Below are 24,959 nucleotides of genomic sequence, written 5' to 3'. Positions count from 1 at the left end.
CTTGGCATGTTTCATCTGTCCTGAATCATGTGCTATCATGTCTTCATGCTGCTACCTTCAATCTTGTGTAATCCTTGCAGCTGGAGGGCCTAAAAGGGCCCCCCTTCTAAGAACAGGATCCTCTGATACACCAGCACTGCATTTCCCAGCACAAACACCCTCCCATCAGGGGGGTCCCTAATTTCCAGCTGGAAACGGATGCCCCAAGTCTCTTTCTTTTACAGCAGCATTTATTTCCTCTAGAATATGCTCCAAAGTAGTTAAGGCCAGTTGAGAAAGAAAATACCAAAGAAAATACCAAACTTCACTGACCTAGGTTTTAATGTGCTTTTCTGATTCTCATCCTGCCTCAAAATGCTTGTTTTTGTAGTAGCAGTAACAGTTGAGCACTGTTCATCTTGGTTAATTCTTCGCTATGAAATGCAACTTTTATTCCTACTTGCTGCTGCTTTCCAATCAGAATACCGTGGCTGTGTTTCTATCACTTCCTGCTGAATTATTGTAACTTGCTGTTTTATCTGCCTTCCCTAACAACCAACTTTTATATCAGGCAGTAATTGTAAGTTGTACGCTTTTGCTCTTGCAAAATAAACCTTTTCCAGAGCATTGAGTTTTGAACTGATACTTAACGTGATTAATGCAAGCAAAGTATTTAAAGGTGTATTATTGTAACTTTTTGCCTGATTTATAAACAACCTCTGGTTGTCTTTCTGAAAACTGGTGGTAGATTCGTTAAGCTCAGCTGCTAACCTTGGTGCACGTTTCAATGCAGACTGGTTACGTCAGATGTAGCTTTCTACACTGGGAACCTTCAAGCTCTGAAAGGCCTTAACAACTTAGACCTAAACATGGCTGAAATTTGGGAGCAGAAGAGGTGATAATCCCCCGGGAGCAGTCGCTTGGCTCTGACAACAGACCGACTTTCTTCTAAGAAGCATGACGACTGTGAGATGAATACTGAAGAACAGAGTCCAAAAAAGGACACTATTGATAGCTGGGGAAATGAGGCTCAGAGGGATCTGCAGGGAGTGATCTCTCGGTGTCCTTCAGCAAGAAACAAGTGATCAGCTGTCTGTGCAATGTTTTTCGTTCTCTCTGGAAACAGACTCAGGTTTCTTTGGACCAAATCCAAAAGAACACATAGCTGTAACACAGCTGTAGTTGTCTAGAATGCTCTGTATATCTTTATATTAAAAAGATGCTTTGCATTTCTTCTAGTGCAATGGAATTCACATGGTGTCCCACCTTATTTAATGATGGTACAACATAAGAAAATCTCGCAGTTGGAACTCTGTAGAAAATTTTTTTTCTCTATAAAACTATACTGTTCCAAAATCTATTTTTTTACAGAACTACTTTATATGAATAAATGTCTTTTGCTTGCATATAGGATTCAGAGTTGTTAGGGAGCAGTCCTGTGTCAGGGTATTTCTCACAGCTGAGCTTCACACTGCCGGCTCAAGAGGAGACTTTCTAAAAGTGGGCCCATTGACCGAAGCCATCACTGCAGGATGGATCTGTGGTGCATTGATTGGAACCTGAAGGAAGTAAAAAGGCTGATGTGCAGATGGCTTCCTGCAGCTACCCAAAGGCTGGCTGGGCACTGCCACTTACACTAGGGTAAGTACAGTGAGTTTTTCACTATTCAGCTCATTGCTCCCCCCTTTAAAAGATAAAAACAGCTGTATAGAGACAGAGGAGGACACAGAAAACGGGGCAGGAAGCGTTTTAAAGTTTTTAGGCTGCTCATAAAAGGTTGTACCCTTAAGGAAGGTGCAAGAGGTTTGGTTGTTTTTTTTTTTTTTATACTACCTTTTAAGACTGGATGCTGCCAGTACAAAGTAAAAGTGCCTGTGTATTTCACCTCACACCTCTTTACCTGAACGGTCTGAGTGCCTAACCCTGTGATGATGATGTATGATGGAATTGTCTTACAGTGTGTGTGTGTGCCTACGGTTTCTTGAGGCAGGCATGCTTATCTGTTAGCCTAACAGATGTCATTCAATTGTCAGTCAAAAATAAAGGTATAAAATCACATTTGTTTTTTAAAGACCAACTTCTTTAATGATACATACCAGTGTTATCACTAAGCTTATAAAATAAATTGTCTGCATGTCATTACAAGAGAAACATTAAGAAATCAATAGCGGTCAGAAGAGGGATTTCAACTGCTTTAAAAATTTAGAAATGAGGCGAGAGAAAATAATGAACATAATGAAGTGGCTGTGATGATGTGAACACAGATTGCATCATGGTGACTATAGTTATTTATTGGAAAGAGGGCAGACTGTGGATCAAGGTATTGAATGGGAGATCCAGTCTTAAATGGGATGTGAAGAGCAAACACCACAGGTGGATGCTGAGGCATTTTTCTCAAGTATTAGGTTCTTTGGGTGAGTTTGGTACATCAGGATGCCCACTCTTTCATGATACAGAATGGAGGTACTGACAGCCTTGCCTAGAATGGGGACATACAGTATGACTGTGATAGGAATCCCACTGGTCAACTGTGGGGGGGGGGGGGTTAGGGTTAAAGGTTGGGATATTTGTGAGCACATGAACTACGGGGTTTTTAACAGCACATTTAGCAGTACTGAAACTTTTGGTTTTTCAACTGTGCCTGCTGTTTACACTTCACTAGAAAAGAAAAAGCTGTGTGAGTAGCTAACCATGTCCCACATGTATTGCTTCACAGCTTTTTTCTGCACTTACAAGCAAGTCAAAACAACTACGTGTTAGAGGCAAGCCTCTTAACAAAGTAGGTCTGTCCATCTTACCTCAAGACAAACAGTATTGCACTTCAAGGTTATATTAACTGAGTTACAGAATCTCTTTAAGGTCTGAAAGATCACTTATGCACATCCACTGCGCTACGTATCTGCTTAAAAACATAAACGAGAGAAATTAACTTAAAATTAATACTGCAGGGTTCTGTGAAGATGACAAAGTGGAGGCCCTCTGTGTACTTATTTCTAATGCTTAAATATTCTTCCGTGATGAGGCTGCTTAGCACAGCAGTCTGCAGAACCGGCCGTGCCATTCCATTGGCTCAGTGGTCCAAGATCCGAAGATTGCCTGATACAATTTTGTTCTCTAGTACAGCTCCAGCTGGGATGTCAATTCTGTCACCGTGATTTGCAATGATGATAACTGTTCCCTGGATTCACAGAGAGGAAAGCAAGCGTTTAGAAACACTGCTATAGATTAGCTCATTCCAAGTCAACATTAAGTGGTGTTTGGAGGATCAATGTAAGTTTCAGCTGTAAAGCAGACAGAGCCTTGCTGTGTGTGCTTGCATCACGCCTGCTTGCTTTTAGGTGCGAGAATGTTACCATGTTAGCTGGTAACACTGCTCACCACCACAGCTACAAGGCAAATAAACATAAGTGCCTCAAATCCTGAAGGAGCATTGAGAAAGAAACTAAATGGGTTAGCGTCAAGAAAGCAAGAATCCCAAACTGAGGAGCGTGGGCCCGCAGACCTTAAGCCAACTGAGGAGGTAAGGTGGTACTCACCTTTAATGAAACATTCTTCCCAAATGTAACATCGCCTGAAACTGTAAGGTGATCCAGTTCCAGCATATCTGGAATACTTTCAAACCTCCGCAGGTAATCCTGAACCTTTGGGGGAAAGGAAAGAATACTGACTGTTCTGCATCTGTTTGAGGACTAAGACAAGCATGGGAGCTCCCTCAGAACTCAATTCAAGTCTGCTTCTGGAGCCTACATCTGACAAATCTACATGTGACAGCATGGAGGAGACTCCACAGAGACCTGAGAGCAGCCTTGCAGTATCTAAAGAGGGGGCTGTAAGAAGGAAGGGGACGAACTCTTCAGCAGGGTCTGTTGTGACAGAACAAGGGGAAATGGTTTGTAACTGAAAGAGGGGAGGATTTAGATTGGATAAAAGGAAGGTTTTTTACAATAACGATGGCGAGGCTCACAGGGTGCCCAGAGGTGGGCGATGCCCTGTGCTTGAAGGCATTCTGGGTCAGGCTGGACAAGGGTGTGAGGTAAAGTAAACTACTTTCAATGGATTTGTTGCTATGGACTACTTTTATACAAAGAGAGAAAAGAAAACCTAAGTATAGGAGTTTACCTTTGTGAAAGAACTTCCCAGTTTGACGAGAGGAACAGTTGGAAATTCACGCTTCTCGCTCATTGTTAGAGATCCAGCATTAAGACTATACAAATTAGACATCACAAGCAGGAGATCAGACGTGGTCTTAACAGGCAGAAAACGACTACGAGGTACGTTTATTCCCAGAGAGTTCTCAAAACTCTTAATAGCAGCACCAACTGCAGTCTCCAGCTGGATAACATTCAAGCCTCCATCCAGGGTCTGGAAGAGAAAACTCGTGTAAACACAAGGTACTCGATGACAACCAGCACAGCTTAGCTCACAGTTCTGCGTGTACCAGCAGACCAGCTCCTTCTTGAAGGCAGCAGCCCTTGTTTAGTTACACAGGAACAAATACTTCTTCTGTTTGCTCTGAACCGTTCCCAGCTGATTACCTTTGGGTTAACAATGATCTCCATGTCAATAGCGTTTTTCTCTTGCAGCCTTTTAATGGCAGACAGAGCAATCCACAGATTGTTCGTATTGAATATTTTGAATTTTGAGACGGACTTGAACTCATCCACGTGTGCTTTTGGGACCTGAGCTATCTCCACCAGTCTCAGTTTGTTTTCATATTGCGTGAGCGTCCCACCCTGCAGGGGTTAAAGAAGCAGCTTTAGGTCCTGTGCATGAGATGTGAGCAGAGAAACCATCCCCCCGCCCCCAAACACATGCACTGCTTTGGTGCCATTTAAAGTTGAGCCTTGGTGAAAACTTGTGTTCACTGGGTTACTAATTATAGAGCAAGTTGAAATTACAGCTGTCAAATGATCACATTTCAGAGCACCAGAACAGTTACTTCTGTTAATGAAAGTTGTTGGGAATCTTTTGCAAATGCTGTTTTTGTCAAAAAAAACACCTCTGATACCAGTTTGCAACATTATGGAGCAACATTTCAATGACCCAATTAGTTGTCCTGTGCTAGAATTTACTAAAGAGACAAGTGGTACTTCAGTAACCTGGACTCTCCATGGATGGCTAATAATGAACAGGGAGAAAAATCACACAGAGTTCTGTTATGTGACAAATTACTGTCAGCTGGGAATACCCGATAAACAGCCTAAACAGCGGACAAGGTGTCAAACCTGCACTTTGTGCAAAGTCAAGTGGCTGGGGCAGGAGCGGATTTGCAGCCATGACAAGCTGAGTTGCATAATGCACGCACTTACAGCTGCTTAAGGAGCTTATAGTTTTCAGTCAGTAGCAATACAACTGCTGTATCCTGGTCCTCGGTGCTCTGCTATTACCATCCCCAAACTTCTGACAGTTTTGAGAAGGAATAGAGGTTATGACCCATATCGTGTGGAAATCGCCTTCAGTAACCAGCCAAGTTCAAGCTGTCACTGTCTGCTGGTGTCCAGAACCTGGATCCACTTTGTTCCTTTAATTAAAACTTTATAAACTTGCTGATTGTGTGCCACTTATATTAGACCACAGCTGATGTGTTAAAAGGTGTCTGAAATAGCTGTAAGAAGATTTAATGCACGTCTGAATTCACGCATAGGGAAGAGACAAGAGGCTTCCATTCGCAGCAACATGAAGGCATTCAGACGTGCCACACAACTACCTGCATTTACCTTCACATCTGCCCTGGTTTTGTTGGTGACTTCCATGACAAATTCACAGCGTTTTCCATTGGGTGGGTTCATAAGATGATTCAGAATATAAAGGTCCACAGTAGCACCCAAGTTATCTATATTGGATACAAAAATATATTCCTTCCCCTCTGCAATAAGGTTATCCAGCAGACCAGAGTTATAGAAACTGCCATAGATGTCTCCGTGGCCTGGGGGATACCAGCACTCCGTGTTCTCTCCTGAGTAAGATACATCCTTGGCTATTGGCAGCAGAGTTTCCTTGTTAATTCTGGGATACCTGGGAAGACAACATTTTTGTTAAGGCCCCACCAATGCCGGAACAGCACAAAATAAAACAAAAATACAGAAGTTAACCTGCAACTGTGTGGGCTTCTTCATACAGTTCTGACTCCACGCGTTCAAGGTTAGTTTAAGTAACTGTTCTAAACTGAAAGACTAATCCAAATGCTGAGCTACAGCAAGGAAATTGCAGAACTAGGAACTGTTTGGAATATGAGGAAATGCAAACTAGCGTTCCCTTTCACTCAAGTAGAAAAGTTGTTCATACCTGCTTTGATTAAAGGTATATATTTTCAATCGGCTTTGACTGTATTTCTGCAAGATTTTCTTTGTGTCTTCATCCGTGTTGAAGGAATTCATGAGAACAAGAGGAACATCGGTGTTGTAGGTTTTGTTTAAGTGCTGAGATCGGAAAGAAATGGTAAATTCAGCATGAACGTTTAGCTTTAACTCCTGACACCTAAGGACTGGTGGAAAAAGGAAACGGGCCTATTAATTCCAGTCTGCATTGCCTAACTATGAGATAAAAGAGGGATACTCTTACACTAATCGAATATGTTAATAAATCAAGTGAAGGAAAACAAAACCTTGTAAGTAGTGAAGCACGTAAGGTAATGCCCATGTTAATTAACATATAATTGATCTTAGTTTTCAAATCTGCATGACGATTCCAGGTTTCAAGAGCACTGCAAAATGACTGATCTAAATTTCAGCCAACTGTTGGTTATGAAAGGTTCGCTTTCCCCCCAGTCGTTACAGTCTGTGAGGCTGCAAAAACTGTTCTGCACAACAAACAGTTTGGAGTCTTTCTGGCAACTCTCCCTTACCTCAGAAAGGGAAAGCATGACCACTTACTGGGTGTTCAACTGTGTTCAACTGAGACCAGATTTGTCACAGGAAAGGTTTCTGTATCAGCAGGAATTCCAGCTCTAAGTTGGACTCGAGCACACAGATCTCTTGAAGCACACACACCAATACTCAAAGCATATTAAAAATTACCTCAATCTGCTGAACCGTCAGATCCAGGAAGGTGTTCTCATTCCGCACCCCAATAAGACTTTTGGGGCCTTTACAGCCCATGCTTGTGCCCAAACCGCCATTTAGTTTCACAACTACCAGCTTGTTCAAGACAGAAGCGATGTTATCGGGCAGTCCTCTGGCCTTTATCTTCTCGTAGGGCTGGATCTGTAGAAAATAATTTGTTAATTTAAAGTCAGTAATGAAATCACTCTCTCCTAGAAACTTCAAATCTTAACATTTGCTAACATCTAACCCTTCCCTATTAAGATGTCCTCCTTCAGCCTGATGCAATTTAAGTTGCTTTGCACACTTGTCCCAGCTTTCCATCCTCAAGCAGCATAAAACCACAGCATTTTTGATACGTTGCACTAAGGTTTTCAGAGGCAATGCTCTTGGCAAAAGGCTGGTTCTTTGACTCAGTCTAAGCCAACTATTACTCCACTTAATAGCCTGATATCATCATTCATGTCTCCAAATAGAAGACAGGAAGTTCTTAGTTCTTCTCATCCTGGTATCTTCAAGATGTGTTTACCAGCTCCTGCCTTGCTGATAGCTATATCCTGCAAGTTTAAAAGCAGAGAATGGGCTGCTTTTGGGGTGACAGATGGAGAGCAAAATCAGGCTTGTAATGAAAGCCAGCATGCCTTTCATTAGGCACTGCTTCTCTCCTAATCCAAACCACCTAAGTCAAGGAAACGCAGCTAATAATGCAAGGATAAGTACCATGCCAACACTGTTAAAGCAAAGTCAATACAATCAGTTTTTAAACCTGCCCTTCTAGAGATTTTCTGTGGAAGAAAAGCCCTTGTGCTTCAATGCTGTATGTATTTCTAGCAGCAACAAATCATTTCTGTGCTGATAAGGGATGTGTAAAATCCACAGCTGATTACCAAAGACAAACACGTGCTTAGCAGTCTTCGGAAGTCTGCATTAGCTTGGGGCAAGTCAGGCTGGGGATCCAATGGAAATTCATGTTGCAATGGAGCAAGAACTGCATTTCCTACTCGGAGGTGAGGACTAAAGAGGAGAAGTTGTGCAACCTACCGGTAAGTTTGAACTCATTGTACTAACCTGTGGTTCAAAGCAATAGAGGTTCCCTATGCTAAAAAACCTTGAGACAGCACCTTATGAATAAGGTGAGGAGCCTTATGAGTAAGGCTCAAACTATCCCATGCTTTTAAGTTATCAGTGCATTCAAGGTGAGGGTGATTTTGCTTGTAAGGGTTAATTGTGAAAAGGGAAATCATATGCACTGAAGCCTCCACCTTCCAGTACATCACAGTAGCAGACATGGTGGTTACAGAGTTTTTATTTCACCCTTTCAGCAGACTAGCCAGAAGGGAAAGGCAGCATCCTCATGGCTGGGGCAGCAAGCAGTAACACTATCACTGCTGCAGTCACCTACGAGCATCCAAGTTCTCCCTAGAGAAAGGAATTAACTGATGAAACAAAGCAGGTGATGTTGGCATGTCAGTTTCCATTTAATCCGCAGATGATAGCGGTAATAAAAAATGCCATTTCAGACAGGTCTGACAGAAAGATTTATGTGCATCAACAAGGGATGAGGGGAAATTTGTCAGCCAAATCATTAAGTTCAGCACTGACCTTAGGACAGCCACAGGTTTCATCCCTACCGATTTACCTTAGTAAATACACGTATCTATGAGGGGTGGTTTTCAAGCAGTGCTTTCAGGGGGTCCCAGCAGTTTGACAGCTTAAGTTTTGACTCTATATCATAAGATTAGGAAATCCCACAACACTAAAGCAGCAATGCATGTCTACAGTGATCCTACATCAAAACGATTGATGGCTGCTACCTCAAATGAAGAACCGACAATGGGCTCCTTCCTTATTAACTATCTTGTATAAAACAGCTCTCCAAGATCCCTTACTTTAAAACTGTCAGGCTTTTTAACGTGCAGCTTCAAGTGAGAACTTCACAATTCACTGCCAATAGTTTATGCAAGATCCTAACATGTATCATCCACGCAGCTGGAAGGTATGTTAGTCTGACTGCTCCTCTAGTGAAGCAGTAGAGTAAGTCTTTCCAGCTTCCTCGTGTGAGGGTGTGACTGAGTCTATTTTAGGCAAAAAGGAAAAACAAAGGGAAGATTAATTATTTGGTAACATCTAGGAATGAAACAACCGTTCCAATCACAAACGTATCTTCCCAGACAGTCACAGTGTCTGCTGCTAATAGGATTGTACCATGTATTGCTCCATGAGATACAGGCAAGGCAAGACAGACTGTTAGTAGAAGGGAAACACTCGTCCCTGTTTGCTTTGCTTTCCTCTCCTCAGCCAACAGTGCTGCCCATGCCCTCCCCTACATTTATTTGCTGGTTCTGACCTCTAAGCTGGCTGCAACCTATTTGCAACCCAAACTCTGGCACAGCCTTCTGCCTCCAGGTTATAAATTATGCTCAGTTGCATCATCCAGGGAAGGCAGAAGGTTGTAATAAGTAAGGAAAGAGACAGCTGAGACTGATAAGTGGGAGGAAGGTGGAAGATAAGGTGACAGCTTCGAAATGAATGGAGTTCTAGGGCATGGGGGCAAAAGACCTGAAATAACAAGAAATAAAACGCCAGTACACCAATGTAAAGCCGCTAAGTCTTATCAAAACATTCCTCTTCGCATTTTAAATTTCACAGCAGGATTCTGGAAGCACTTCCACAGTCCTACTTCAGCAAAGGCTTAAGAGATGGATAAGCAAAATTGGGAGCAGCCTAACGTGGCTCCAGAGCAAATCAGCTGCAACTAAAAGCCCCATGACAGGCAGTCCCAGCATCTGGCTTCCCTAGAAGGGGCTCCAGGAGGGCTGTGGTGAGGAGGTGGCGATCACATCCCCCAGCCCAGCCTGTCCCACACCCCTACACCACAATACTGCACCCTGGGGAGCAGGCACTGCTTGCTGACTGTGAGCCCCTCTGGTTTCAGATACCTTGAAGGCAAGGCTCTAAAGAGGCTCTCTTAGAGAATGTTGTTAGATCCAGCAGGTAAATGTGCTGAAAAGAATTATGCTCTTTTTGTTTCCCTTTTTTATTCAGAAACTTGATCGAAGCCTAAAAAATAATACCTCCACAAACTATTTCAAAGAATAGCCTACCTGAACTTTGTACTTCTGGTAAATGAACAACAGTACGTGACATTGCAGTGTTACACAGGGAAATGCCTTGAACTATGAAATTGCCTGTTTTTGCAGTAGCGCATTGCCTGCCTCCAACATGCACAGGATGTGAGCTCCAGCGTCTCCTGCTTGCTGAAAGAATGAAGCAGGTTGCACTGCTTTGAAACAGCTTGTCCTGCTTCACTCTGCATGTGCTGGAAGAGAAGGAGGACAACAGAAGGCGGACTGACCACAGCAGCTACTACAGAAGGCGAGCTGCAAAGTGAGAAACTGGACCTACCCGCCTGCAGCAGGAGTCTGCATCTCTCTAGGCGGCCTCAAATATTTTTCCTCCTCCTCTACAAGGGGCACTTGTTCTCCATAGCCCTCAGCTGTACCCATGCAGTCCAAGGGTTACTAAGCCACTGATTCTTGTCACTTGCATCTATCCTGGCTTCTGTCATAGTTCTGCCACTTGCATAAGCCACAACTGCCCAAAGAACACCAGGATGAGGAGGTTACTAAGTCAGGGCAGCTGTGACAACCTGGACAAACACCATGTCAAAGCCACTTCCTAAATACCCACATTTACCAGACTGAAACAGGACGGTTTCAGATTGCCTGCACAGGCACTTAATTTTACAGAGGAACACTACAACCCTTCAGCAGGAAAACGTATGACCAGCAATAGAGTTACTCAGTTAATTTAAGACAGAGAAAGCTTTCAAGTCTCCAGAGTTGTTTTATTTATAACTTAGCCGAGAGGCTCATTTCTTCCAGAAAGTGAGATGCAGAGAATCAGGAGACCAGCGTTTAAGGAAAGAAAACAAACAGAACATACATGGCTTATCATATACATGCCTGTATGTGCTCTGAAACAAAGAGTCTCTTGTAAATATTAAGAGGTGACTAAATGAGGAGTAGAAAAGTCAGCTACTTAGGGAAGGAGGAAGTGAGAACACATTATACATGCCATACCTTTCCCATCTGCGCAGAAAGGCTGGATTGTCCAGTTGACTGAACAGGAAGCTTGGATGGCAAAGCTTCCTGATAGAAGTAATAATGTTCTCACTCACGTAATCATACCTCAAGGGATTGCTGATCAGCTACAGCTGACCTGACAATAAGCACTAGACACTACAGGTATGTGGACGTTGCCTTCAGCAAACCTGGAGATCTTGCATGGCGTGCCCTGCATACTCCTGAGGTAACCGACCCAAGCAAAACTGCACAAAGACTGCAGCAAGAACAGCTCCAGCAATTGGTTATCAGCGAGCAGTTCTGCAGCCTAGAGGCATTTGCCAGACTGATCTCGCTTCAGCAACACCTTAGCATCTCCAGATGTCTGTCTTCTTGCAACAGAGCACATGAGCACAACTGCAATAATCCAAACCAAAGCTATAGCAGCAGCCCTGGCTGTATATCCATTAGAAAGTGACCTTTTAAAACAGCATCCACTACATTTTCTGCTTGACACGTTCAGTGTTCCCTGGCAGGACAGTATTGCAAGTGAGAAGACTTCACCTGCTCCCACAGATGCCTGTTTGCTCAGAGCAGGATGCTTGCTTGCTGCACTGACATTATGCACCCACACACACTCACTGCCATGAATGTACTCCGAGGCCATTCAGCAGGTGGGAGGGACAGAACTGGCTGGTAATGCCTGGAGCAAAACCACAGCTTGGAGATGAGCATAGCAATGAATCTGCATGTCGGGTCTGGTCATCTCCTCACTACTTATCAAAAGGACAGAATAATTCAAAGGAACCTTTAACAGAACTGGACCTTTTCACAAGAAATTTATTGCTAACCGGAGGCTGGGGGAGGATGGAGAAAGAAAGGATACAAATAATGTCCATTATTCCAGGTCCAACTGGAAACATTACCATTTTCATCAGTTGTGCCATACCCCCAGAGAAGTGATTTAAACCTTAAGCCCTAATTTACAACAACTATGGCCAGCAGGAACATGCACAGGAACATGCAACAAATTCAAGGCAAAATGATTTCCACACAAAGTCCTTTGCATCTCCCTCTCCTTCCTTTTCCCCTTCCTTTCAGCTACAAGGAAAACTATATACAAGAGAATCCTTTGGCAATCTTCTGGATACTACACAACTGGATACAACAACAAGCAGTTGAAAAGCTTCAGTTCTGTTTGCATATTATCTAGTGCGATATTCCTTTCTCACATTGGTTCAGGAATGCCATCTGTTCAGAGTCAGTTCATTCTATCCATGGTCCATTTATTCTGCTGTGCTTTCTGAAGGGAACATGGAGAACAAATGAAAGAGGCAGGACAGAGGCAGCATTTCAGCTGTGTACGATGTATCTGAACAAACTACAGAAGGTAAAAGATCCCAAAGGTTCCAAGCACAGATCTGTCAGAAAGGCGGGGTCAGTTGATGCAGCACAAGGGGTCACGAATGCAGGAACTGACAGGAGATATCCAGTGCTGAGCACATGCTGTTGTTCCATCTCCTATCCACTCCAAGGTCAACACCACCCCTACTCGACTGCCAGTGCATTTCAAACATGTGGCTGGGCAGGACACGAGTCACACCCAGTGTTCAGGTGTTGGCTGAAAAGCAGAAAAAGACGCCTTTAAAGTCTCACTGTGCTCTTCTCGCATCCAAAAATAGAGTCAGTTTGCCTCAAAAATCATTTGCTGGATGCCAACCACCCCTTTTTGGTCTTCACTGTTGCATTAGAAATGAGCTTATGCAGAAAGCTCAGAGCAAAAATCTGATCGCAATGAAATCAACCATTCTACCCCAAACCCTCTTGTCAAGGATTTACTTCATTTGCTGTGGCTTCAACACAACATTCGTAACTCAGCCTTACTAAATATTTCTTTTGGCCAAAAGTTTCTTTTGGCGCGGGTGTTGGAAATGACAACTTGGAACTGAAGCCCTGGATCTTGAAGGGTCTTTAATTCAGAGAGGAAGAAATGTCAGGAATTCAGATTCAAGCGGGATCCTTCCAGCATCTGGACTGCTCGGTGTTGGTGCTATTACCAAGCACTTGCAGGCATGTGGAGGCTCTAATATGTAAAAGAACTGCCTCATCACCTATAAGCATACACACAAGCGTAGAAAGTGCTCCAGAATAATAAGAATCAGTTCCTGCTCTCAGTTTGGAACAGTGGACTTGACAAGAGAGCGCCAATGAGAAAATACGTCAGGAATAAAACCGGGCAGGAATGGCAGTGCTTACAGATGTGTGATGACAGTGTTAGTCATTTCAAACCAGTCTTGAAACTGTGGTTTGGGATTCCTCTGAGATGATCTCCAGCTCCATTCAGCTCTGCAGATAGTGGCAAAGATGTGATGTTTGGAACAGTTCGCATGAGGCAACACTGGGAGTGTGACTAACAGATCTCAGAAGCACACTCCTACAGCAGGGACATTTGGGAGGGTTTGCCAGAGACAAAATGAGCATCAGGCCATCGTCATGGGGAGACAGGAAAAGAATACACCCATATTAGTCAATATTGTAGTCACAGAAAAACAAGGTAGCATGGAAGGACAGTTTTAGAGAGAGCAAAAATGAACCCTTCAGACCTGCCTTAAGACTTCAGGATTAGGAAGAAGTTTTAGCTTTGATTAAAAGCACTTCATTTTTTTTTTAATCTCTTCCTTCATGATCACAGAATCACCAAAAGACTTCCAAGATCATCCAGTCCAGCCATCCACCTACCACCAATATTCCCCTACTAAACCAAGTCCCTGAGTACAACATCTAAATGGTTCTGGAACACCCCCAGGGACGGTGACCCCACCACCCCCTGGGCATTCTGTGCCATTGCCTCAGCACTCCTTCAGAGAAGAAACGTTTCCTGACATCCAGCCCAAACTTCTCCTGATACAGCTTGCTCACACTCAAACTGCTTCAGATGTTCACATCGAGGATGAGGGTCTGCACTGCTGTTCTGAGGTTAACTCGATCACTGCAGTTTCCTCTGAGGCCCCCAGCAGAGCTTTACCACTGCTTCCAAGTCAAACAAGCAGATCACTGCAATCTACATCAATAAGATTAAATTACACTGGACATGTTCACGTTCTTTACTTTGTCTCCTAGATAAGCAGGACTTTAAGTCCACGTTTTCTTCTCTGAAGTCTGTAACAGAAATGGGTCAAGCTACTACTGTAAGCTTTTGGATATACAGAAGGAAAGCGTCTGGAAGGAAAAAAAACAAGTCCGAAGCTTACCAAGATAACATGGTATAAACACACATAAATGGGTTCATCTGAATGGGTTTATCATTTGAAGCCTAAAACTTGCTTGCCCATTGTTGTTAGTTGTCATACTTAAAAACACGAGGGAGAAAAATGGGGGGAATATTAAACCACAGCCATTCTTCCATTGCAATCTGTTATCAGGAGTCTTTACTTGCCAACCGGTATTTCACAAAAGAACTGAAAATTACATTCAAAGAACAAGTACGGTGGATAAAACGTTATCCATGAAGATAATGAAAAGCCCATGAAGTCTGATCAGAAATTCTTCTCCCATATATCACAGTCACGGCATTGGACAGAATCCTGGAACAGTTTTCCTCCTCAGCCTGGATCTCAGCAATACTTCATGTGGAACAGAAAATTAGAAGACAAAGCCAACGTGCCCCATAACCTATTTATGAACGCTAAGCTGTTGAAATCTTGGTTGCTTTTTTGTGTGCTTACATGTATAAACGTGTGTATATGTCTGTACGTATTCACACGCAGCATGGGTAGGAAGTTTGTTTGAGGGTATTTTTCTCTAGCTTTCCTCTGGGACATTTTCTGCTATGTAATTTAGAGTTTACGCTAGGAAGCAGAATTTCTGCCAAGAACAAGCACGCATCTCACCTGAACCAAAGCAATAGGATGGTGCAAAAGCCTTTACTATATATACATACTTTTATATTTTCACATTTCTAATCAAAAGTTGCTTCCTAACTGAGCAACAGAAATGAGCATGAGCCAGTACAGGCCATAAGGAAGAAGAGAGATACCATCTCTAATCCCGTCATCCTTTCAGGCCTCTGTGACCCTAGGCTGGACCTTTTTAAACAGCTTGCCTTGCCTGGGAATCTCCAACAACCTATTCTGGTTTGACATTTGCTCCCCATATCCTACCCAGTAATTTTCAGTCCTTTAAAGAACTTGATTTTTTTTTCAATGAAAGTGTACAAAACTTCAAAAACAGACAACAGCCCTCTCCCTCTCCACAAAGCAGTCCATTCGTTAGCATCAAAATGTTGTCATTTAATCCACAGCCTTATCTTGACACAGAGAACTGTTTATTCCCTTCGTTATTGCAGTTACCTTTTTACATATTTAAGCATGATCGCTTCCTTGAAGCCTCAGCCTTCCCTAGACTAAAAGCAAGCCCCTTTTCTGCAGCCTTCCTTGTAAGACATGTTACCTAGAGCTCCAGTTTCTCACCTTGGCCTCTTATTCAAGGTGGATTTTTTTCCCCCTACAACAACATTTCATTCAGTTTTACAGTGCGGAAGAGACAGACATCACGTATTTCTAAAGTCAAAAGAAAACACTCAGCCTTGGAAAAAACCCTATCCTTGCTCTAAAACAGCATCATTCATCAATGCTTTAGAAAGCAGTGCTGCATCTGTTCTGGAAGTAACTAGACAGCCTGTCTTTCAGTTGCAAACAGAGCCCTATCTGAGTCACTGCAGAGGCAAAGGGAAACCACAAATGCGTAAGGACACAGAAGTCTCACACCATGCCAAGATTGCTACACTGGGAAAAGCAAGAGTTTGTAATACAACTACACCATTTGTTACGCAAGAGTCAAAAGAACAGCCCTGGGCCACAGATGAATCAATAAAATGAGGTTAGGCTTAATGGGAAGTGTTTATTTCAGTACTAAACACTGCCAGAAAAACATTATTAGTGCTTTCTCAGCAGCATCTCAAGTGGAAGGTTATCCATTATAACAACATAGATGGCATTGTAAAATGACACTCAAAAAACCTTACAGTCAACAGCGAGTTTCAGATTCCTCACTTCTGAGCTGCTGTAGATTACAGAAGTTGCTAAACCAGCTCTATAACCCAGCCCACTCGCCATATGTCCCTTTCAAATCATTTAGCGGAACGGATTGTTGGAAACAGCCTCATCTGAGGCGCGCAACCTTCCTTCACCAGCAGGAGAAAAGGGTGATAACGAAGGTCCTTCCTACTGGCTCTTTAACAAGAATTACCATTTGCTCCAGAGAAGGTAGCAAATGGTAGGATGGCATCTGTCCACTCGGCTCCCCCGTTAACAAAGTAACACTGGAGATCTTGATGCATATGTTGAGCAGGACCTGGTGTTCATGAACACATACAACATATGACAGTAAATTATTGTCTCAGCTAGAACCCCAAGTGTCATCCTACATGATCCCACAGAACCATTGCAGTTCCATCTCCTGTAGGCAACTACAGCCATTTGTTGCAAGCAGCAACAATTATCAGCTTTACGTTCTTACAGGCCATCACTTAATTGCAACTTACAGAATCTTCTGGTGGTCTCTGAATCTTCCCCCAGTCCACAGATGGTCCCTTCTCCTGTAGGAATCTGTGAAATAGCTTCTTAAATCCTTCCAGGTCCTTTTTAGTGTGCTACAAAGAAGAAATACGTTAGTTAACAAAGGTATTTATTGCATACCTATTAGATCATGGAAGCATTATTATAAACCTGACATAAAGCATGCTCACAAGAATAGTTTTATCCACATATAAAGTACAGACATGCTAAATTTTAAGTAAAAAGGTGCCAAAAGATCCTTTCCACTTAAAGCTCAATATGAGAAAACAACATCAAACAAAAAAATACCCAACATATCTTGGACAGCTGGAAGGTCTTCAGTCACAATTATAACTACAGGAACCTGGCCCAATCTCTAAGATAACACCTAACCCTTCCTCTACATAATCTGTAACGGATTACAGAGAACCTTTAATAACTAAAGATCATAGTATCATAGTGTCATAGTCTTGTGCGGGTTGGAAGGGACCTTAGAGATCATCGAGTCCAGCCCCCGGGATTCGAGCCTCTGTGTAACAGCAGAGCGGCACTTCTACCACTTGCACCACAGGGGGGATTCGAACTCCGGGCCCCAGTGTTGCAAGGCGGCGTCCTTAACCACTGCGCCACCGGGGCACACATAAAGATGATTAAACACCAAGTAATAACTCTGTCACGTGTTTCGAATGAAACTGAAAGTCTCCTACAGACACTGTAGCCACGCTACTCTCCATGGGATTAGAGAACATCCTATAAATAAGAACTGCATTGTTCTGCATTGTCCCCCTGTATAAAATTTGCCTCTGTCTCCTGCCTCTAACAGACTTCTTACCTCTAGCTCATTGGAGGGCGCAGTCGCAAGTATCTTATCAAGTTCCACTTTCATTGAGTACTCCAGCTCTTGCCGAATCACTTCCTGGAACTGGGAGGGGCCGGCCTGGGACATTGCTTTGCTGAAATCTGCAGTGAAAATGAAATACACAAGTTCAAGGGAGTAAGTAAATGAACACATAAAACTAACCTATTTGTACTACAGACAGCTTTCATATTTCCTTTATAAATATATGGGGGCTGCTCCAGAAGTAGTGCCTCCTAGTCCATTATTTTGTCCCACAACATCAGAGGCGGAAGAGGCTGAACCTTCCCACCAATATCCCATTATATTTTGTTGCCGTGTGACAGATGGCAGCAGAGGGGCAGCCTGACTGAATGGCGTCCAAAATGGGAGTGCCTGTGAAACAAAGGTGTGGAACTGATTTCCTCCATGAGGAAATAATTGTACCCGCTGACATTCATCGATGCTTGTTATGGAGACCAATCAGTGGATGTGAGCACAGTGAGGTGGGTGGTGAGTTTCAGCAGTGGCAACAGCAATATGAAAGACGTGTTCTGGGTGGCCATGACCAGGAAATGAAGAGTGTCTCAGTCAGCTCACCCTCCATCACCAGCATTAGGATGAGGGCATTGAGTGCACCCTCAGTAAGTTCACGGTTGACACCAAATTGGCAGGGAGTGTCAATCTGCCTGAGGGTAGAGAGGCCCTGCAGAGGGATCTGGATAGGCTGGAGAGCTGGGCCAAAGCCAACAGGATGAGGTTCAACAAGACCAAATGCCGGGTTCTGCACTTTGGCCACAACAACCCTGGGCAGCGCTACAGGCTTGGGGCAGAGTGGCTAGAGGATTGTGTTGAGGAAACAGACCTGGGGGTACTGATTGATGCTCGGCTGAACATGAGCCGACAGTGTGCCCGGGTGGCCAAGAAGGCCAGCGGCATCCTGGCTTGCATCAAAAACAGTGTTACTAGCAGGAACAGGGAGGTAATTGTCCCCCTGTACTCAGCATTGGTGCGGCCGCACCTTGAGTACTGTGTTCAGTTTTGGGCCCCTCACTGCAAGAAAGACATTGAGGCCCTGGAACGTGTTCAGAGGAGGGCTACAAAGCTGGCGAGGGGTCTGGAGCACAGGCCTTACGAGGAGCGGCTGAGGGAGCTGGGATTGTTCAGCCTGGAGAAGAGGAGGCTCAGGGGAGACCTTATAGCTCTCTATAACTTCCTGAAGGGGGGTTATAGTGAGCTGGGGGTTGGCCTCTTCTCTCGTGTCATTAGTGATAGAACTAGAGGAAATGGTTTTAAGCTGCATCAGGGGAGATTCAGGCTGGACATCAGGAAGTATTACTTTTCGGAAAGAGTAGTCAGGCATTGGAATGCACTGCCCAGGGAGGTGGTGGAGTCACCGACCATGGGAGTGTTTGAGAAACGCTTGGATGTGGCACTGAGGAATATGATTTAGCCTGGAAGTATTGGTAATGGTTGGACTAGATGATCTTCTAGGTCTTTTCCAACCTTGATAATTCTGTGATTCTGTGATTAGCTGATTTGTATATCAAAAAACAGTGTTTTGTAGCCAGAATGTTTTCTACCAAACAGTGTTATTCTGCTCTTTGTATCTGTTGTAGTTTTGCCGGAAATAACTAGGAAGCATTACTTTTGGAGAGATCCACATATATGTAGTCAATTCACATGACCTAATCTCATTTGATTACCATGCCAGGAATCCAAAGCTTTCATTCCTAGTAGTTTGAAGAACAGACCTTAACTCGGGAGCAATAAGCAACGGCTCTCAAAACCCAAAGAAAATCCCCAACAATCCATCTCAAGAAGCATCCGGAAATCCAGAATTCATATCCTAACTCATCAGCATACTTCAGCAATGAAAGAAAAGTGAAAAAGCCATTCACTGAAGTATGTATTTGATACAGAACATTGTGACCAAGGGTATCCTTCTGTTCACACAACCAAATAGAGCCGTGGTTTAATTATTTACACAGTACTCTTTCGCACAATCCTCAGTTTGCTCCAGTAAATATTCCCTTATTTTATCATACGAGTATTTTCACACTATGGCACACACTTCAAGTTACTAAGCAACCCAGAGAATTAGCCCGTCTATCACTGCGGCATTTGTTCTGCTTTTGAAAGTGATAAGCTCCATAAAAGTGAAAAAGAATAAGTACACAAATGGACTATACGGCAAAGTCCACGTTGCCAAAGCACCTCACAGAAAGAAATGGAAGATAACTCCGCTTTATTTTCCAGAAGAAAGCATTTGAAGTGAGTGCCTTCTCAAAAGACATTCCCAGTACGTTCTCTAAAGACCTCAGTTAATTTAATTTCTGCCAAATCCCCCGAGCAATCACTTCTCTGTAACACTGAGAGGTGCTGCCTTGCCAAATAGAGCTGGGATTTAGAAACACCGTGAACAGCAGTGCAAAAAGGGACGGGAGCAAACTTTGCAAATGAAGCAAGCAACGATGCCAGGAAATACTGCTAGAAGGGGCAGCCATGTTTCAAGTTCTCTTGTTTGGAACACGCGTTAAAAGACTGTTGAATGCCTAAGAAAGCCAAGAGCAGTTCATTTTAATATGGTTGTGATTATGTTTTCTTTAAGGAAAATACCCTACAACCTCAGATTCAGTGACAGTGACTCCAAAGGCCACAGAAGCCATTTTCCTGGCTGCATCATTTTGCAGGTAAGGAAAAGAAAACAAAAGGGGGTGAGCGCTGCGGAGCTCTCTGTGCTGTGATGAAGGGGGGAAAGGCAAGCGCAAGGGGAACAGCACAGTTAATAGGTCTGTTTTTAAATCATGCCCTTTGTTTGGCAGTACGAGCAGCTCAAAGCCTGGCAGGTATCCCTTCCTAGGTGGAATATAGAGAAGCACAAGAGCTCTTCGTTAAGGCTCACCTCCTCCTACATCAGGATAAGGAGATCTATACCAGCTTAGCGCCTCAGCACGCACTGTGCCTTTGCTCACAGGCTTTGAGCCCACACAGATTGAAACGCTGCTTAAACTTTGGGACAACAACAGCTACAAGATGCTTCCAGGTGTCTGTAACCCTCCCAACCGCGTGCTGCAATACACGGCTGCAGCCAGAGCAACGGCATCCACTTCCAGCAGCTCATTGGCCTGTAAAACACGTGAACCTCCCGCTATGATGCAACACACCCAGCAGAAACTCAGTAGTGCTCAACAGGAACCGTCATTCGCGCTGCTGATCGTGTTTTGCTTAAGGCAGAGCCACAAGAGACTTCCCCGGGCTGCCACGTACGTAGGAGAACCCTGTTAGTCCACAGTGTCCAAAAGACTTGTCTCTCCCAGATAACAAGCATTTAGAGACTGAGTAATACCACAAACAGACCAAAAGAAGGCACAGCAAAAGTAAACACATGATAATGGCCTGGCTTTCTGTGCAGGGTCCGACACTTACTGAGTGCACTGTTAAATTTAACAGACCACATTAAGGTTTATTTCCCCCTTTGCCGTAATAGCAAGGATGACACAGAAAGGCCAGTGCAACTGCATTGCTGAAAGCAGTCATTTCCTACCAGCAAGTGACATTTTCTGAAGCTGCAATGGAAAGCAGTTACTGCGCCTCTGTGAAGTCAGATGGGAGGCTTGGGGTGCTGGAAGAGCTATCATAAGCTTCCAAACTATATTAGAAAATAAACGCCTCCTCCAAGCAGTTCTGCAGCCACCGGCCTCAGGTTCTGGACAAAGCTCACTTTTACAGTATCAGTGTTCTTCACACACACGTAGTTTTAATGCCTTCAGCAGGAAACGCTCGCTCAGTTAAGCCACCTCTATAGGATTTCATTTAAACCCCGTTGCCCACACCCTTATCTCACAGCCAACCTGCCACTGCCCTCACATCACAGTGAATGGCTGGGCATTTTCATGTTTGTCGTGCATGGCTTTATAACCAGCATTTAGGGAAAAAGAAGAAAGATCAAGCTACCGTAAAGGGGGTCTTTGTGAATGATCAGAAACAGATCTTCCTCTACTGCACATGAACAAACAGCAGTGTATTACCTCTCGGCCATCCCTATTTTATATTAAAACAAGGGTAACGAACAAAGCTTAGTTTTGCTGCCCCCAGAGTCCACTGTCTCACTCCAAGGAGGACTTCACTGCCTTAGAACAAGGCACACAGGAGAGAAGCACGGGACAAGTCAAGCAACAAGTCCTCCTAGGGAAATAAGAGGATCTGTTTGGGCTGAAGGTTACGAGTTTTAATTCCTTTTGCAATCCAAGTAAGCACGTGGGATGAGCTACAGCAGAGAACTATTTACATCTCCTTGGAGCCGGCCCACTTGCACCAAGATCCAGGAGCTGACCCATAAGTTCAAACACGCAGCTGAACTTTAAGCACTCTCCTCGTGAACTCGGGGCTGCAGGTACAGAGCGAATGCCTCAACTTCCACCAGCTCCGCTCCAAAGTTCAAGGCAATTTTTATCCCTGACGGGGGTAAAAGCCTCATAAATACCCACGTTGGAGCACATAAAACTAACAAACACCCCTTCGCTTGATACTTGCCAACTACACACACCAAGGGCTGCGAGGTTACGCAGTGCAATTTCAAGTGGAGCTGCTCGGGCTAAAAATACCACCTGACACCAGCGACGTCTCTCAGGATAACAGCAGAGAATCTCAGAGCTGAATACTTTTTAAAAGAAAGCTTCCAGGTTCTTGGTGACGTTGGGAAAACTGCTGCTCTGATAGGTTTGCTCAGTTCTCTTTATCCCTATAACAGATAGAGGAGCATTTCCAGCTTCTGAATAAAGGGGGGCATCCTATAGGGGAATGACTCCAGTAGACTAAGAAAGGGAGAGACCCCATGGGAGAATGCCCCACCAGGAGACTGTCCCTTTATTTTTCTCTGTCTGTTGGGGATAAAGCTGACAGATAAAGCCTATCAGGGCAGAAATTTTCCCGACCATCTTCCACAAGCTGGGTACCTTCAGCAGGAGGCCCAGATCAGCCAACAGCCCTAAGAAGCTCGGTTCGAGCCTATTTCTGTCCCACGTTCACAGTCTGCAGGGGTTTATCTCATCTCAGCGCGATTCCTGCCCCGCGTGCGAGCTGTTGGTGCGCTCATACAGCACAGCACTGCCCAGCGCTGCACATCCATGGCACAGCAGCGGCTCCGCACAGCCTGCCCAGCTCCCGGCTTCACCCAGCAGACCCTCTGCAGGCGGCAAGACATCCCGTAGGCCGGCGTGGGTTCGCAACCAGAAACCACGGAGGCGCCCCGTTAGCGGGAACGAGGAGGGGATGGGCAGCCTTCAGAGCGCAGACGTGATTTCCCTTCCTGAATCCACCTCCGTTTCGCAATACGGGAAGCCCAAACTGCGACCACGTCCGCGCTGCAGAACCGGGGCAGAACCCCGCTTACCTTTGGCGAAGGACATGTTCGCTCGGGGCCGAGCACCGCGCAACTCAGCCCTGCGGGAGCCGCGCCCGGCCTGCTGCGAACGGAGAGGCACCGACAGCGGCCCCCCCCCGGACTCAGCCTCCCGTCCCCGCACAACCCGCGGGCAGCCCCGAGCGATTTAAATTTCATTGGGGCAGAGGCGGGCCCGCACGGCGCCGGCTTTCACCACCCCTTCCCCGAACCCTCCCCCGGGCTGGGCCTCCCGACTCGCGGGGCTCCCGCTCGGGCTCCTCCCCGCTCCGGCCCAGCCCTGCCGCCCCTCCATGGCCCCGTCAATGCGAGCGGCCCTCGGGCCCCGCCCCTAAGAACCGAACGAGCGGAACCGACCCCGCCGAACCCACCGAACACACCCGGACCGCCGGCACCGGACGGGCGGGGACAAGGGAACGGGGCGGAGCCGGAGCGGGGGCGCGTGCGCGCGCGGGTGGGGGGGGGGCGCGCGCGGCCTGCGCGCACGCGCGCTGCGGTGGCGGGTGTCCGCTAGGGGGCGCTAGGGAGCGGTCATAGGGGCGGGTTATAGGGAGCAACGGGGTGTGAGAGCACGAGCTCAGTGCGCGGATATGGGTGTTGTATTGCTTCATGTTTGCTCAGCGCAGCGACAGCAGCACCGCGGGGCCTGTGCGAGGAGCTGGGAACACCACTGTGCTGTCCCCTGTCCTGGGACACGCGGCTGCAGGGGCAGCTTCACTTGCAGGGGCAGCTTCACTTGCAGGCCCAACAAAAGCTCCGGCGTCATTCAGTGCCTATTTTTGGCTCAGTGACCTACAGTGAATGACAGCTGAGCCCCTTCCTGACTGTCACCCCCTCCTTTCCCCCTCCCCTGCCCCCCCAGTCCCATTCCCACCGCTGTCATTAAGGGCAAATCAGGTGTTGGCTGCTCTTTGGATGTGGTGATAAATGTGCTTGGCACGCAGCTTCTCCTTTCAGGGCTGGAAGCCGAGCTACAGGAGATGGAGAAGGGGAAAAGAAGAAAGCTGCTTGTCATGGGGTCTGAGTGTTCCCCAATTTGCTTGAAACCATCTCCATTTCCCCACGCCAGCCTGCATCCCACTGCTCCCATGCCTTGGGATGTGGGCACTGCCATGCCCATCTACATCCCTTTACCCTCCTATACAACTTAGTGTCTACCTACACCTCTATGTACCCATAGGCATTTGACTGGCAAGTAATTGGTAATTAGATGTTGTACATGTGTGCACTGAAGCATGGTGAACCTGGAAAAGCACGTAGACTGGTGATGAGTGAGACAAAAGGAGCAGTTATGACCTTGCCATGGGTTCTCCTTGGTGAGCCACTTCTTCATCTGTTTCTTCAATCTGTTGCTGGTCTCGTGGGGCTGTAGGGAACAAGAGCAGGTTATGGTGCTGGGGGGGCCTGGTGCCTGCTGACCCATGGTGTGTGCCATGTGCCATGTCCTCACCCAGCTCTGCCCCACACCAGTCTTCCCTGCTCCATCTCAGCTGGAACAAGCTTGTTTCACTAGAAAGAGCACTCAGTAAATCCTCTTAATTAATGCCATATTTGCTTCCCTTCCTTAGTTACAGAGCAACAAAAGAATTCAGCTGGAACCTTTGCTTTTCGTTTTCTTTGCGGTACTAAGTGAAATGCCAGAAAACAACTATTTCTCTTGCCCAAGCCACTTGGAGCAGCACATGGAACTTCCCTTATATCTCCTTTTGGTGTCAAACAGGGAGCCTTGCATTCCTTTCAGTGACATGTCACCACTGCTCAGGTTTTGATGGCGACTCCATGGATTGTCTCAGAGCTGTTCCTTGGATTGTAAAGCTGTCTGTGAGTTGTAAATCACAATTAGGGCCTTTTAGCTGTCTCTCAAGGAGAGGCTTGTAGCTGAAGGGTAGTGAGTCGGAGATGGCTGTAGGACTCAGAATGAGGGGAGGAGTGGATGCAGCAGGGCTGAGTGGCATCACATCCTGGAAGGAGGAGAGTGATGGCATATTTTTCCCATTACTCAACATCTTCCTGCACAGTAATGTTCTCTTCTGCAGGGGTGGATGGTCCTGGTGCACACATTTTGGTGTTCTGCAGCAGTCC

The 24,959-nt window shown here is 45.4% G+C and overlaps 2 protein-coding genes across 7 annotated transcripts in view; one reads left to right on the top strand and one right to left on the bottom strand.

Moving 5' to 3' along the window:
- Positions 1-2,037, top strand: part of VPS54 (VPS54 subunit of GARP complex) — a 37,127-nt gene extending 35,090 nt beyond the window's left edge. For all 6 annotated transcript variants that reach the window (XM_085542373.1, XM_015856551.3, XM_085542374.1 and 3 more), the window contains one exon: positions 773-2,037. In XM_085542373.1, coding sequence (XP_085398499.1) covers positions 773-878 — 106 coding nt within the window. In that variant the 3' untranslated portion in view covers positions 879-2,037. The remainder of the gene's footprint in view (positions 1-772) is intronic.
- UGP2 (UDP-glucose pyrophosphorylase 2) lies at positions 2,038-23,287 on the bottom strand. Its single transcript, XM_015856556.3, has 10 exons — positions 22,869-23,287; positions 17,471-17,598; positions 16,626-16,733; positions 6,996-7,181; positions 6,265-6,398; positions 5,697-5,994; positions 4,515-4,712; positions 4,099-4,341; positions 3,516-3,620; positions 2,038-3,157 (listed from the first exon to the last, which is right to left on the bottom strand). The coding sequence occupies exons 1-10, from the start codon at positions 22,882-22,884 to the stop codon at positions 3,050-3,052; spliced, it is 1,524 nt and encodes a 507-aa protein (XP_015712042.1). The 5' UTR covers positions 22,885-23,287; the 3' UTR covers positions 2,038-3,049.
- Between the last annotated feature and the right edge of the window lie 1,672 nt (positions 23,288-24,959).

This window comes from Coturnix japonica, chromosome 3, assembly GCF_054131305.1.
Source record: "Coturnix japonica strain WE chromosome 3, WE-NBRP24, whole genome shotgun sequence".
NCBI lineage: Eukaryota > Metazoa > Chordata > Aves > Galliformes > Phasianidae > Coturnix > Coturnix japonica.
Note: the sequence above shows the minus strand (reverse complement) of the source record. Positions and strands in the feature narration are given on the sequence as shown.

What these genes read in the sequence shown, in the direction of transcription:
- UGP2 (XM_015856556.3), bottom strand. An exon ending in TATACCTTTAATCAAAGCAG is followed by an intron (nt 5,995 to 6,264) that starts GTATGAACAACT and finishes TTGTCTTCCCAG; the next exon opens with GTATCCCAGAATTAACAAGG. An exon ending in TGGGAAGTTCTTTCACAAAG is followed by an intron (nt 3,621 to 4,098) that starts GTAAACTCCTAT and finishes TTTCCCCCAAAG; the next exon opens with GTTCAGGATTACCTGCGGAG.